General features: G+C 41.3%; 1 protein-coding gene across 14 annotated transcripts in view; it reads right to left on the reverse strand.

The window, feature by feature from the left end:
* Nucleotides 1-15,631, reverse strand: part of RNF212B (ring finger protein 212B) — a 24,328-nt gene continuing 8,697 nt past the window's right edge. For 6 of the 14 annotated variants that reach the window (XM_081836609.1, XM_081836617.1, XM_081836616.1 and 3 more), the window contains exons 2-16: nucleotides 14,337-14,478; nucleotides 13,820-13,872; nucleotides 12,800-12,874; nucleotides 9,982-10,097; nucleotides 9,316-9,376; nucleotides 9,099-9,127; nucleotides 8,867-8,913; nucleotides 8,438-8,480; nucleotides 8,049-8,106; nucleotides 7,546-7,591; nucleotides 3,945-3,984; nucleotides 3,691-3,815; nucleotides 3,283-3,344; nucleotides 3,162-3,193; nucleotides 1,374-2,090 (exon numbers count right to left, since the gene is read on the reverse strand). In XM_081836609.1, the coding sequence (XP_081692735.1) occupies nucleotides 2,054-2,090; nucleotides 3,162-3,193; nucleotides 3,283-3,344; nucleotides 3,691-3,815; nucleotides 3,945-3,984; nucleotides 7,546-7,591; nucleotides 8,049-8,106; nucleotides 8,438-8,480; nucleotides 8,867-8,913; nucleotides 9,099-9,127; nucleotides 9,316-9,376; nucleotides 9,982-10,097; nucleotides 12,800-12,874; nucleotides 13,820-13,872; nucleotides 14,337-14,436 (924 nt within the window). In that variant the 5' untranslated portion in view covers nucleotides 14,437-14,478 and the 3' untranslated portion in view covers nucleotides 1,374-2,053. Of the gene's footprint in view, nucleotides 292-330; nucleotides 637-1,373; nucleotides 2,091-3,161; nucleotides 3,194-3,282; nucleotides 3,345-3,370; nucleotides 3,507-3,633; nucleotides 3,816-3,943; nucleotides 3,985-7,545; nucleotides 7,630-7,774; nucleotides 8,107-8,437; nucleotides 8,481-8,866; nucleotides 8,914-9,098; nucleotides 9,128-9,315; nucleotides 9,377-9,981; nucleotides 10,098-12,799; nucleotides 12,875-13,819; nucleotides 13,873-14,336; nucleotides 14,479-15,248; nucleotides 15,531-15,631 lie in introns of those variants that run through there. The other 8 variants (XM_081836610.1, XM_081836612.1, XR_014150523.1 and 5 more) reach the window with 7 other exon arrangements.

Consider the following 15,631-nt stretch of genomic DNA (forward strand, 5'->3'; position numbering starts at 1 on the left):
CCTTCTTTCCGTTCTTGAGTTCTAAAGCTGCTACATTCTCTCATTTTAATGGGGGTATCTGGGATGAGAGAAGCATGTTGATTCTGCTTTGTCTCACTGCTTCCAACTAATTATTTGACTCCTGCTTCTGTCAGTGTTTTCCTTACTGGTACAGTGACATGGCTTATATGACTCTCTGTACCTTCATTTACGGAACAATGTCTTTTTTCAAATTCCATCCAGAAAATATGTACCATCTGGCTACTCTCCCATGTATCAATCCTATTTCATTCTGCTAAGTGAAGCAGAAGCCTAGGGAATACAATGAAGAAACATTTATTTTGGCTTTACAAATCAAAGTCCCTTTACTGACAGAACACATTAAAAAAATGTAATTTAGACTAAGCTCCTCCAGACTTTTAGCTCTAACGCACCCCTCCTTGGCTTTTCCCCTGTTTGTTTACTTACGGGATTTTGTTTTCCATTTTTAAAATTGTGGCCCAAAATTACAGTTATAAATATTTGATTTTTGGCAGTTGCCAATCAAGGATGGCGACTTTGTGCCTTAATCTCAGTTGTCTTCCGTTTCATTCTCTCCTTGCATTTTAATTGCCTCTTCTTTATACAGCTTCTAACTTTTCTTCTGCTCTTGATGATCTTAGAATAATAGAATTGTAGAGTTAGAAAGGACCATGGGCATCATCTAGTCCAACCCCCTGCAGTGCAGGAATCTTTTGCCCAACTTGGGGCTCAAACCCATGACCCTGAGATCCATGGGTCTCATGGGTAAGAGTCTCATGCTCTACCAACTGAGCTCCTTAGGTGGATGTCATCACCCTTTTTTATTCGCTCCTGTGCTCTCCCTTTACTGGTGCCTTGATCATATATCCATTTTGAACTAGATGGGTGACGGCTATGAACTGAAAGCCACCACTTCCCACAGCAGCTTACTTGAAGGTGAGGTGTGATGTGGAGACCATCTCCTTTATGGAAGAAATGGAGGAAGCATTGCTGTTTGTATGCCATCTTTGTTCCATTCACAAAGCCAATACTGTCACTGAAACAGGAATGTGTTCCCTACCCGGCTCCCCGCCCCAGAATCTAAGGGATCGAAAGCTGCTGTAAACTCTCAGAACTGGCCCTAGATCATTTATAAGGGGTTATGGGGAAGATGGAATCTGAGATTTATGGAGCGATGAGTAGGCAGAAGATTGTACATAGTGATACTAATCTGCATTTTTTTTAAAAAAAACCCCGATTTATTAAATCACTGTTTCAAGCATTTTTACAGAGTGGCTGAAAAGGCAACACCTCTTCCCCCTGCTAGAAAAACTAAAAATATTGATATAAGCTGGTCAGTTGCGCAGAGAGAGAGAGAAGGCAGAACATGGGACTGTACAAACTTGTGTGATATTGATGGAGATAAATAAAATAGACTGAGGTGTGGATTTAGTTCAAATAGCCATAACTGAGGGATTCTCTTGATAATTAGTCTTTTCTTTAATAATAATGATAAAAATACAGCTTCTTTTTTATCTTTCAAAGAAATAATTGTCACATCCTTACTCTGGAAAGCAACTTTGGTTATACACTATGGAGAAAGTAGTCCTATATTCTATGCAACTGGAATAAAAAAGAAGGAACTTTTCCATTGGGTTGCCAGTGGCTAAATTGCAGCTGAGAACTTAAAAAATACTTGGTATCTTTTCAACAAATGAATCTGATTTCAATTTTGGCAAGTTTATTTTATGATCTACGAACTGCTTAATAAGTTGCAATAGCGTCTGCTAGAAAATGCCATAGCCTAGTAACACTGAGCCTTGAAATAAGCCCACTAAGTCTGCCTTTGATACCTTTCCTTCAACAGGAGACCCTGCAAATACATATTACACCACTTAAGTCTATCACATGTTAGATCTCCTGAAACTATATATTGTGTTACGAGAGAGAGAAAATACTTTTAGTGGATGGCTTTTCACCAAGGCCCCAAAAATTCAGCAGAGCTTATGCAGGGACAGGAAATACCATCGTGCTCATGTTGAGACTGGTAAGCAGAGAGTTGCTTTTGTCCTCCCTATTTTTGTTGGTGGCCTTGGCTGTTGGATGAATGCCTGTGAGAAAATAAAAATGAGCTAGTTGCATACTGTAGGGTTCACACTTTAGTTACAAATGCAGCTTATTAATCAGTTATGTTCAACAAAACTTTTCTGTTTGTGGTTAAGTAATGCACTTCAACCTGTATCTAGAGCACAGGAGTTTATGTCTTACACAGATCAAGTACCTGGCTTGGCTCAGCAGAAGGAGGAAGTGACAGAATACTTGATACTGCAAATCCCAAAAGTTCAAAACCTTGTATTAGGGCCCCACCCCCCTACACACACACACACACACACACACACAGCTTTAAAAAATTAAGTTTCACAAAACAATATGCACAGACGTTCATCATGTTGTCTCTGCGGCAAAATGCTGCTTTCTTTATATTGCTTTCTTAATGTTCTGTGCAAGCATGCTGAAGTTTAGAATGTTTTTTTCTAAAAGCTATCTTAATTTATATTAGGAATCATCATTTCCTGTGTTGCAACTCCTTCAACAGAAATTGGGTTTTGATTATATTCATGATCTTTTAAAGCTCTCTTTTACAAGCCCTTGTAGTCTCCTAACTCAGGGAGTCCCCAACATTTTTTGGTTTAGAGGCTTTGAACCCTGATCCCATAAAAGTGGGCAAAATACAGCCCAAAACAAAAAACCTAAGCAAAAAATAAAGACAACCCTCTTCAAATTAAACCCAAATGGGAGTGCCCAAAGGTGCCCACAAATAACGTGTTGTGGGGGGCACAGCCCTAATTCCTGGTGGGAGCAGGGGCATATCTAGGGTTTGGCCCCTGCTAAGTGCACAGGCTCAGGAGTGGCACAAAAACCTCACCTCTCCACTCTGGCTTGGAGTGGCTAAGAGCCCACCTGCCCATCCATGCACTCCCCAGGCTGTTCCTCTGCTGCTCTGAGCGAGGGCTCTCTCCCCAGTCAGCCAGTGGTGCTGTTAGAAGTGTGACCTTTTGAGTTTCTAGTCCATGGTTTCTCCCAGCTTCAGAGGCACTGATACACCTCCATGCCAAGGGCACAGGTGGGCCTAGGTATGCCTCTGGGTGAGAGGATGGTGAACTAAACAGGTTACCACTTACCTGCAGTGAAAGGAGCGAGGAGTGAATCTCAGCTGAGAAGAAAAAAAGAAAAGCAGTTGTTCAAAATGCTCCAATGATAAGCTTTGCCCAGTCCATACTCATTTCACAGACTGCTCCTCACCTGTATAGGCCGTAGTCTCTCACTGCTACGATGTTCTGGCATAGAAACCCCCTCTGTCTGATCTGTGGGTTAAAGCCAATAGAGAATTGATCATTGGAAAGTACCGGTATATGGTGGGATTCTGAGGCTGAGTGGTGTGTGTCACCCCAACCCTTAGAATGCAGCTTGCATTGTAATCATTACTACAGTGAACTATAGTGTACAAGGATAGCATTTGTAGGTATCTGAAGAATAAGGTATCTGAAGAAGTGTGCATGCACACGAAAGCTCATACCAAGAACTGACTTAGTTGGTCTTTAAGGTGCTACTGGAAGGAATTTGTTTTGTTTTAAGGATAGCATTGTTGAGTACTGGAGGGAATATGGAAGAATAAAAGGTGCGTCTGTTAGCAGCAGGGTACTTTCTCACCAGAGAAGATGTTGAGGTTGAAGTATGGGGTTTCTTGTTGCTGCCTAGCACTTTGATTTTGCCTCGCCATGGGGGTGTGTGAGTTGACATTCATGCTGGAGGTGTGAGAAAAGGCAGGAGAAGCCCTGAAAGAAATGGAGAGATGAATGGTGATGAGAAATGCAAATTACTGTGGCAAGTAATACTAGTGCCATGGCCTTTTCATGGTCATGTGATATCCTGGAGGGAATATCATCCCTCACCCTGGAACTCACCTGAAGAATAAACTTTGAGTGGAACCTGAAGAAGGAGTAGCTGTAAAATAGAACAAAGTATTATGCCTCAAATGATTATCGGAGAGTCTGTGGAAAGGTGACAGGAGAAGCAAAAAGGTAAGCATGTAGGACTTTACTTTTCTTAGATACAATAATGTATTTGCCCATTTAAAAGAGGGGACTATTTCCCCTCTTGGACATTGAATAAGCTTTGGAGGAAGCTGAATCTTGCATTCTCCTATTCCTGGTCTTCCATTGCCACCTTTTGGTCTTTTGTATTATTTGTAGTCAAAACATATACAGCAGTCATAAGAACAGAGTCTGGGATTCTGAGTTACACTATTCCTGATACTGGAGGTATATGCCACTAGCAGCCTTCAATAGTCTTATGCTTCATGAATTTGTCTAAAACACATTTTTAAAGCCATCCAAAGTGCCGACCATTACAACTTCGTCTGGTAGCAAATTCCAGAGTTAAATTATGTGCTTTGTGACTAAGTTGTTGTTGTTTGGTCGATTAGTCGTGTCTGACTCTTCGTGACTAAGAACTTCCTTTCATCTGCCAAATTCATTATAAAATATCTATTGGCTTCTAGTATTATGAGGAGAAAAACACTATACAGCTTCTCCATACCATGCATAATTTTAGACACTTCACTCTCGTCCTTCCACCTTATTCACAATTTCTCTAAACTAACCCCCCACCAAATGTAGTAGATTTTCCTCATAAGGGAGTTGCTCCAGTCCCTTGATAATATTCATTACCTTTTTCTTAACCTTTTCCTGTTCTACAATATATTTTTTAAAGTGTGCTACCAGAACTGTGCACAGTATTCTCAATTATGGTTGCACCATAGATGTGTATAATTGTATTGGATATATCACCCCTTTTCTTACTATCCTGTACAATTTGGCCTCATATGCATCTCACTGCTCATCTCTTATTCCAGATCGTTTCTGCACAGGTTAAAAAGCAAAAGTACTAATACCAATTCTTGATGACCAGTAATAATACATTGTGTTATGAAAATTCTATTTATTCCTACTCTCTGCTTCCTCTTTAGCTAGTTACTGATATAAGTGAGGATATCAGGACCTGAATGGGATATTATTCTGTTTAAGTAGATCAACTAATTCTTTAAATTGAGATCTAACCTCCAAAAAGTATTTAGGAATATCCTTGAAAATCTGGATCTGAGAATTTTTAATGACCAAGGCCTTCTGGAAATGTAGGTTCAGTATTTTGTCTCTTTGTTCCTTTGATCCCAAGGTAATTAAACAGTCTCTTGGCTTCTTCCCTTGCTTCCTGCCAATCCGAAAGGCTGAGGTTATCACAAATTCATCTTCTTCTCCATCTAACTCATCATTCCAAAAGTCTTGAAATTTATCTGTGAGGAATTCCCCAAGCTTGTCCTCTTCCTCTTCTGGAACCAGTCTTAATTTCAGGTTCTTGCTTTTCCTTTCCAGTTCTAGTAGGGCTAATGCTGTATCATGTTCATGTACTTTTTTTGCAATAGGCGCAAACTTTCCTTTGGTTTCTTCGGCAGTAGACCTAGCACTCTCAGCTATTCTCCTTGTTTCCGTGGACTCTTGAACCAAACGGTTTATAGAATCTGTATTAGATGAGATTGTTGTTGTGTTCAGGTCTAGTCTTGTTGTCAGCTCCGTCAGTTTCTTAGAGTTCTCTGTAGACTGTTTAGTAAGTTCTGCAGATTGCTTGGTGAGTACTTCTAATGACTGATTTATTTTGAGCAGAGCCTGTGTCATTGACTCCATTGATGCTGCTGTTATTTTTTCTTGTGCAGCTGCTGCTCCTGATAAAGAGCCTCTTTTTTGAGCTTGTTTTTGAGCCTGCTTTGTTTTACTTCTTGTTGAAATCTCTTCTGGCGGGTTGCTCATAACTCAAGGTCATTCACACAGGAAAGTTGCAAGTGGAAAATCCCGCTGGATACACCGTAATACAACTAAAGCCCTCTAGAGGAGGAAATTGTAACCATCCAAAGGCACCCACAACAAAGAAACAGAAAGTCCAAAGGCAAAAGTCCCACTAAGAGTCTTTAATTTGTAGCACTTTACTGTTAAAATTGTAATCCACCAAAGTCCCGTTAATATGTTTCAAATAAGTCTTATTTTGTAGCCACTGTCTTTTGACAGCTCACTTGACAGTTCCTTTTTCAGGCGATCGCTGCTCCGGCAGCCTGACCAGAAGTGTCAGCAGCAGAGGTTTTTTATTCCTTATCCCTTTCTTTTGCAGGTTAAATTAATTCTGTTTCCTCCCCCCCTTCTCCTGCACTACAGGGGGGAGATCCTTTCGATGTCTGGTTTAATAAGAGTTAAAAGGAAAGTCCGTTTAAACACAGCTCAGTCTTTCATTGCTCCGTTAATCATGCAGATCCGGGAGGCTGACTTCCTTAATTTTTGCCTTCCCGTTTTCAGCCAAATCTTCTAGATTTTTAAGTCCCGTTTTAATTTTGCGTTCTTACTCACGGGTATTGTTGTTGCCAATCTTTAGTTTCAGAAAGGAATCGGCGCTCTCCGTTAATGGCGACGCGGCTTCACTCCGTAAGCTGGGTAGCGATCCTCAGCACCGCGCTCACCCCGATGCCGCTCCGGAGCCTTTAAAAAGGCTCTTTCACGATGCCGGGGGGGCGCAAAGGTGCCTACCGAATCTCCTTGCTCACAGGCTTCAGCGCCTGTGATTTTAGGGGTCCCCCGCTTGCCGTAGCGGGTAAGACCCGAACTTACGGAGCAGTCCTGCCTCGGAGCTCGAGGCTAGGACCGCCATCAAACGCTGGCGCCGACCGGAAGTCCATACTCAGGAGTTTTTGATGAGGAATGTTTTGAAAGTGTTTGGCACTACGTTTGACACTCTCAAAGAACTGCAAAATGTTAATGGGACAAGTATTACACTTGTAGTAAACATGCTAGTTTTTATTCAGCAAGTCTTTTATGTCTGGCAGTTCTTCATAATGCTCTCCACCAGCTTTCCTACAACTGACATTAAGCTAACTGGGCTGTATTCTCCTAGATCTCCTTGGATCCACCTTTTAAAAATTGGTGTTACATTGGCGATTTCGCAGTCCTCCAGTGTGGGGGCCGATCTTACAGACAAGTTACATATTTCCATTAAAAGATCAGCAGTTTCACCTTCGAGTTCTTTAAGAATTCTTGAATGGATGCCATTTGGATATGATAAGTTAATTTGTTTTTAATTTGTCAGTATGGCCTAGGACTTGTCTCTTGTCACCACTATTTCCCTTGGTTCCTCAGGCTCTCTTTCTGAGAAAATTAGTTCAGACATAATGACCTGGCCTATGTCTTGTGCAATGAAAACAGATGTAAAGCATTCATTCAGCTTGTCTGCAATCTCCTCTTCCCCCTTTAGCACACCTTTGACTCCTTTATCATCCACAGGTCTAACTGCCTCCCTAGCTGGTTTCCTGCTGCTTCTAATGTATATAAAAATACTTTAGCATTGATCTTAATGATTTTGGTGGTGTGATCCTTGAATTCTTTCCACCACCCCAATCTCTTATTGTCTAGTTGAATTTCTTTTGCCAAATTTTGTGTTCCCGACCTTTTATCTGAAGCTATTTCTTACCGTTTATAGAGTCAGCTGGGGTCATCCTAGTGGATCCTGTGGCATGCTGGGTACAAGTGAGAAATCTCTGCTTTTTAATATTATCTAGAAAAGTTATTACATGGTAAAATAAGGCAACAACATTATAAACACCTTAATTCTAAATTTTACATTACAATTCAATCTGAACTTGTTATTTATGTGTCCTGTAGGCCTTATCAGACAGATGATATTAACAGCTCCCACTGACCTTGTTGCAGTTATTGCCTTGGCGAGTCCTTGTTGGCAACAGGAGAATAGTTCTTTTGCCATGGCAATGTATTAAGTACTGAGCACTAAGCCTTGATAACACAAAACAGTAAACAGTGTGACGAGGACAAGGCTTCTCTTTTCATGGGCATATTATATTAATGGCTCCTGATTCTCAGAATTCTCTGTGACACTGAGTTTTTGAAGAACAAAAACAGTATATCCCTCTTATCTTTTCCTTTTCTAGGTAAAGGACAGCAGTGGTGGAGACTCACTTGCCAGTTTGATAGCTGGCTGGTTCTGGAAGAGATGGCATCCATGGAAGATGAGCGACTATGGAGAATAGAGGCACAAAAAGTCCAGGAGTCACTGGTGGGAAGGCTAGATAGGCAAGCAGACAGAGAATATCTATGCATTGCCTCTACTAAGAGGTCTAGATTCCTAAACTAGAATTCAATTTTTGATGATAGGATACTGGACAGAGGAGAGATCATAGCATGAAGTATACTGTGTTTAGAGTTGGAATTTTGTTTTACTTAAAGAGGAAAAAAAAATTACTGAAATTCCTCTAGAATTGTGAGCAAACTCCTACATTTTTGCTGTTGTTTTTGTAACAATGCCTCACACCTACAACCAAAGAATATGAATTTCCTGACTCACCTACCTGACTACCTCACTGGAGTGCTGGGAAACAGGTTGTGGTGTAACTGCAAAATATGAAATAGGTTACTGTAGAGACAGTAACAACATACTGTGCTAGAGAAAAGATGTTGGTCTGAGTCATTATAAGGAAGGTAATAAATATGCATCTTCAAGGGCCAAAAAGACATGTGCAAACGTTTACCCTGATTTTATAGAGAAATATTTGAGCATATGTTTGTACCTGTCCATCCCTCTCAGGGAAACATGTTGGATTGCATGTGTGTACATGTGCAAATGCATTTTTTAGATAGGTAAGTAGCCACTTATTGCTATGTGTTCAGGGCCAGAACACATGCATTCACATGCTCATAAATAAACAGATACACTGTAATGTGAACATTTGCTCAAGGGCATTGACGCATGCCTACAGAGACCCCATCTTTCTACCTACCTCTGGGTGATGGGTGTGTGACACCGACTGGCCTTGGAGTGCTGTTTCTGCAGCAAATTGAAATGAATTTTGTTCAGTCAGGGTCAAAGGCATGTGACTGTGCCCCAGATGTTTTGTTGCTCTGTGGCCTAAAACTCAGCTCTATCGTTTTGCCACAGATACATTGGTGTCTACATTTTATGGGCTGGAGCTCCTGGCAAATGTTCCAAGAAGGCAGAACTAACACACTGACCTGCTACTCTGGCGGTGTCTTGGAAAAGCCTGTTGAGAGAAAAGGGTGGGTTTGCAGGACCCAAATGCAAATATGTGTAACCTGCAGGGAGGTTGATTCACTTTTCCCATCCCAACATTGACAAAGGCACGGAGGAGCAGAACTTGTTTCTACCAGCAGATGGTGTCTGGAACTCAATCACAAAAAATGTGATTTGTTTCCAGCAAAGGGCTCCTACCTTCATGTTGTTACACTTTTTCTTCAGTTCCCTGTTCTCTCTCCGTATTGCCTCCAAATTCCTAAGCCAAGGGGAATAGGGGGAAAGAAATGGAAGATAGGTGGTCTGACTAATTATATTACATTGCCTTAAGTATTCTTCCAGTTACACTTTTGACCCTTTAGGCAGGAACATTTTGGCAGAGAGATGTGGAATGTACTGTATGTCTGTGGGGTCATGCAGACCCACAGTTCCATTTCACATTAACATGTTATAATGTCTAGTACTAATGGAATAGGAATATGAAATCCTTTTAAAATAACAGTATACATATTTATCCCCATTTGGTTGCTTTATGTGAATAATGTTAATGCAGGAGCTCACTCCACCCCTTACCAGGATTCTGCCATCAATCAATAATAAAAGAGCTTCTTACAAATTAAACGAGAATTCAATAATATTTCATCTGAACCTTCTTTATATTGTTTTCAGGAGGGGGAATAGGTTATACTGGGAGATAATGACTGGCCTAAGATCACCAAGTGAGTCTCAGGACTTAACAGGGATTTGAACTTAGGCTTCTGCAGTCCTAGTTCAACACTTTGATGGTCTTCCTCATGATGGCTCTACTAAATCCTGCAGCTACAACTAACACTGTTTGCCTTAGTTCATGGGAACACAACCTGCTTTTCTTGGATAGTTAGTTTCTGGTGAGCTTCCTGAAGAGCTCCCTCTGCTTTTGAAGCATTGTGTTTGTAGAAAGAAACTAAAAGCTCCATCTGGCCCTTCTGGAACATGCACACCTAGGAAGAGAAACAAAGGGAATGAAATAAAAGGGTTGAAAAGCATGTGGGGGCAACCCAGTCTGCAACCCAGTCAGATGGGCGGGGTAAAAATAATAAAATTAATATTATTATTATGTGCTCTCCTGGTCAAATTTGGGGACTGTGACTTGCTTCAGGAAATCAGAAATGAAATATGGGTCCTTTCAGCTCTACGGAACATACTAGACAGGAAGCAAGTGGCATAGTGCAGTGATACAGCATTTGCTCCTGCAAATGGGGCAGTGACCCACTCACCTCAGTCTGCCTTCAGTTAGTCCCCACATGCCTACCTCCTTACAACCAGCCCTGTCAGCTGTCAGCTTCCTTCTCCTTGGACTCAGTTTTACCCTTGTACAACTCGACAGGGAGAAAGACAGGAACAAAACCAGAATTAGTGGGCTCTGTCTTCTTAGGTTCCACCTATGATGGACCTCTTTGCCTGCTGCCCTGCCATTCCCAATGGGCCCCAGAAACCACAAGACACAGGTTTAATGTCTACCAATCAGAATAGACTGGGCTAAATGAACAAGTTGTCTGACTTAAGGTTATATAGTTTTGCATGTTCACTCCAGTCATATGCGATGCACATCATATTGCACAAGCTACTCAGAGTTTGTGCTAATGGCTGCAATTGAACAAGGTGATAAGAGCCCTTAAATTATTTTTTAACTCTGAGAAATTAAGAAATAACCCATGAGTTTGCCAGGGGGAGCTTTTAGAAAGGAAAATTGACAGAAAACTCTGGCATATGTGTCTAGCCTTTGCCTGCTAATACTTTGAGGGAGCTGAAAGCTTGCTGCAGTCGAACAGTTGGCTAAAGGTAAGTACGAATGACAGGGTATCTATCACGTACTTGAAGTGCAAAATAAAGACATAATAACAACTTTGGAGATAAAACTGTTTCAAAAATGTTGGAAAAAACGTTGCAAAAGTGTATCAAGTCGATAGACATCTGAGGTACTGTGGTGGGCATGCAAAGCTAGTGGAGTGCAAAGGGGAAGGTCAGAAATGGAGAGCTTCCTGAAAATATTGGAAATGCAGCAATTACAATATTCACCTACCTGAAATTCCTAGATAGAGAGACACCCTTTACACTTGTGGCACCCTGTTTTTAGAATTCTCTCCCATGGTCAGCTTTCCCGGCATCTACATTGCCATATTTTCAGCAGCAGGTGATGACCCTTTAATTTTTACAGGCCTTATAAATGTTTTCACTGTTTTAAATACTGCTTGATTCTACTGTTTTGTCACTGTTTTCATTAGACTATGCTTTTGTTGTTTTTAAAAATACTTGTAGACTACCTTAGAAGCTTTGTTGTTGAAGGTGTGATATATACACATTTCCCAAATAAATAAATACCTTTATTATTGTCACTACAGTAATATCCACCAGTGAGAAGTAGTATCTTGCTCAGGGGAGGGAGTAGTAGTATCTTGCTCAGGGTAATTACCAAGGCTTGTGAGATTATACATAAAATGGCAATCCTGGCAGATTTTAATGTTCAGGTGCTGCTGATTCTGCTGAAATTCTATCTGATTATTAACTAGTTGGTCTGTATATTTATATGGCTCTTTTATCTAGATTTGTTATAGTAATTAATTAGCTAAGTTGGCAAGGTAAGGTAGAGGTAAAGGTACCCCTGCCCATACGGGCCAGTCGTGTCCGACTCTAGGGTTGTGCGCTCATCTCACTTAAGAGGCCGGGGGCCAGCGCTGTCTGGAGACACTTCCGGGTCACGTGGCCAGCATGACGAAGCTGCTCTGGCGAGCCAGCACCAGCGCAGCACACGGAAACGCCGTTTACCTTCCCGCTATAAAGCGGTCCCTATTTATCTACTTGCACTTAGGGGTGCTTTCGAACTGCTAGGTGGGCAAGAGCTGGGACCGAAAGACGGGAGCTCACCCCGCCGCGGGGATTCGAACCGCCGACCTTTCGATCAACTTCGACCTTTCGAAGTTGGCAAAGAGGACCACTATTATTATTAACCCTTCCCCAGATTGGTTATTAACTACTCCTATAAGTGACCTTAGATTTAACCCCACCCCCATAGCCCCAAGCTATTGGAAACGGGGTGAAATGTAACTTCTTTTCAAATCATATTCTTTGTTTATTAGGCTAGGAAATTAAGCTGCTACAGCTGCTTCCAGACTTGCTATTTTGCAGCTAGGATTCAATTGCATATAGTACAGTATTAGCAAATCCAGGTTGCTCAGTGTTTAGTTTACTTAACACAAGCCTATTTTTAAAGAACAAGCTTTTGAGGGATAAGGAAAGTGATAAAACATGTACTGGAAAGTGAGAGATATTTGCTTGGTATAACCTCCCTACAAACAAATTGGAATGAATGTTCATTATGCAGCCAGTTTCACAGAACCTCCCTGAAAACATTGCGCAAACAAATGAGATCAATGCTCAATAAACAAGTTCCCTGAAGCAATTTTGGTTTCTTCTTGTTTGCAGGAAGGACCCCTTAAACATACTTCTGAATACATTTTCATCATACACTTCTCCCACTATCTTTAAGCTAACCTGCTTTTTCTGACTGGATTGCAGACACTGTTTTTAAGCTAACCTGCTTTTTCTCAGAAACCCACAATTCCACAAATTCACTCCATGTTTCTTGACTGTCACCAGCATTTTAGGACCTATGAGACAATGCTCACAGGGATGTCATTCTTACCTGAGATAGATGGGTGATATGGTTGAGAGCAGTTTCAACAGGGCTTTTGAAAAACTTTTTTTCATCTTCTTTCATCTGTAGATCAGAAACACAAAGAGGACTAGATAAGGCCCAGACTCTTTATTATCTTCCAAAGAGGCAAAGCAAACTGAGATATTCTAGGTTACTCAGCTGGTAATGTATTTAAGAGACTGATGTTCAAATCCCTTGTACAAACCATGGCTAAGTGTGAATGCACAAGCATGCAAGCATCAACAGCAGTTACTTCATTCATTCCCTGGCCCTGCTGCACACACATGCATATTTTCACAGCAAAACACATGGCCACTTTACTGTTTTTTTTCAGAAAACCTGAATTGATGTTAGCTCCAATTGAGCACTAAAAAGCGGGTTTTCACGGGGAAAGGAAAGCTTCAGGGCAAAAATAACTAACACTAGGACATAGAGCTTTTAAGCATGGACTTGTGACTGGAAAGAGTAGGGCAAAAAGGTAAGTAAGAATATGGGTTGAAACTACTTTGCAAATTAAAAGTGCATTTTACATACTGGATTTTAATTGCATCCCCTGAAATACTCTTACAGATGGGTGTGCTGTTCAGAGAAACAAACTAAGAGGAAGGTGGGTTTGGCAAACCCTCAACGTGACCAACTCCCGCCCAGAAACCTATGTCCCTACTGTGGAAGGACATATAGATCCAGAATTCGCCTCCACAGTCACTTACGGACTCACTGTTAAGACCATATTCATGGAAGACAATCTTACTGGGCTACGAGTGATTGCCAAAGAAACTGTTCAGTGCAGAAACCTTGCTCAGTCCAACTCCTGCCAGTCCCCAGCCCTGTATTAACAGCTAATTAAATGAGACAAGTGTTTTCAAAATTGTAACATTTTAGCCTTATAAGAAGTAACTCCATACATTAGCCAAAATGGATGTGGTACAACTAGAACATCTGTGTTTCAGAAAGTCCATGAAAACAAAGGAGAATATAAGATTCTGCTTTCAAGAAACTACAACTTACATTATTATTGAGAAACAAGTATTTGCAGCTGGTTCCACATGATGGGCATTTATCTGTCAGGATTAAAATGCAAAAGGTGTTAGAATAATATGTGGAAATTTATTCTAAATAATATAAAAGTTCTTATATCAGAAGATGGGCCCAATCTTCAAATTTGTTAGATCAGAGGTGACCTATATAGTGAGTTCCAAATGTGAGTCCCATCATCCATGTTCATGGGAGTTGGGAATCCAGTAATATATGGAGGGTACCATGTTGGCTTCCCTTGCATTAGATGGTCTTTAAAAAGCAGATTTGAAAATTTTAGTATTTCTGACTGCTGGCTTTTGATCAGTCAAGTTCTGTTGTACAGCTGACAAATCAAAACATGAGCAATATGTTTTCATGTGCAGGATGCAAGAAACTCATAGGAAAGTTCACTACCTAGTCATCTTCTGAAGGTGTGTGTAGGAAGGCAGCATTGGTGACTGAATGTTGCATCCCAGACATGGTATAAACATCACACTGTTACTCTTACCTGTACCAGCACATTTTTTGCAAAATATGTGTCCACAGCTGGTGACGTAATAGTCAGATGCGTCCTGGATAAAGCACTGATTGCAATGAAACCAGTCCATGTTGCAAGAAGGACAGGTGAGGCAGAGGTCCTCCCTCAGCTTCTGTTAAGAAAGGTGCAGTATATAAGGAGGATATGTCAATTTTTACCAGTACATGGCACATTTAAGACCCATTGATTTCAATGGAATAGTTAAACTTAATCCCTTCCCTTTGAATAGGTTCAGAAAATCACAGGATTTAAAACTGTAGCAGTAAAGAAAATATTATGAGATGCAATTCTACTGCACTCTTAGCCAAGAGTCCAGTACTTTATGGCCGCACCATAAGACAGAAACGTGAATCTGAAGTGCAGATCCTCATGGTTGTTGTTTTTTAACAGCAACACTATCCTCCTGCTTTGAAATGACAGTTCACATCTGTTTTGTCATATTGATGTTTCTTTCCACAGTGGTGGTGCAACAGAGGCAACCAGATCTATAATTTTTATGGTGTCATTTGTTTGCATTGGTGTAAATCATGATGAAGCAGCAGCTTTTTCTGGCCTCAGCACCAGATTTAGGGTGGTTTGGGCAGTTGCCCTGTCTAGGGCAGTGGCGTAGCGTGGGTTGTCAGCACCCGGGGCAAGGCAAGTAATTTGCGCCCCCTAACCCGTGGATTTGCGCCCCCTAACCCGTGGATTTGCGCCCCCTAACCCGTGGATTTGCCCTAACCCCAGATGTTGCGCCCGGTGCGGCCGGCCCCCCCTGCACCCCCCACGCTACGCCACTGGTCTAGGGTACTCAGCCAGGGGACACAAAATCAAGAAAATCAGTAATTGAGAAGATCCATTTGGGGGCACCAAATTTTGGCCACAGTCAGGGCACCATATTACCAAAGTCCACCCCAGTGGCATGCAAAATTCATGAGCAGATTGATGGGTCTCTATGCCTCATAACTATGGTTTTTGGGTTGTTGTTGTTGTTGTTGTTTGCACCACTGGCGTATCAATCTCTACAGCCACAACAGGTGCTTCAGCCTTTCAACAGTTTTTGATTTCACCCCAAAAGGCATGCTTCTCCACTGTGACATATGGATGGCAACAAACTCTGGGTCTATGACTTTTACAATGTAGCCCATGGACCTGAATGCATGGTTAGGATTTGACAGTGGATTTGAGGTACCTTAATGTGCAACAATGTGGATCCAGATTCATTTTTTGCACCACACTGATGTGCCAGTGTGCTGAAACCATTATTTTTTACTATTCAATCTGAA

This window comes from Podarcis erhardii (genome assembly GCF_964252035.2).
Source record: "Podarcis erhardii genome assembly, chromosome: 13".
NCBI classification, from domain to species: domain Eukaryota; kingdom Metazoa; phylum Chordata; class Lepidosauria; order Squamata; family Lacertidae; genus Podarcis; species Podarcis erhardii.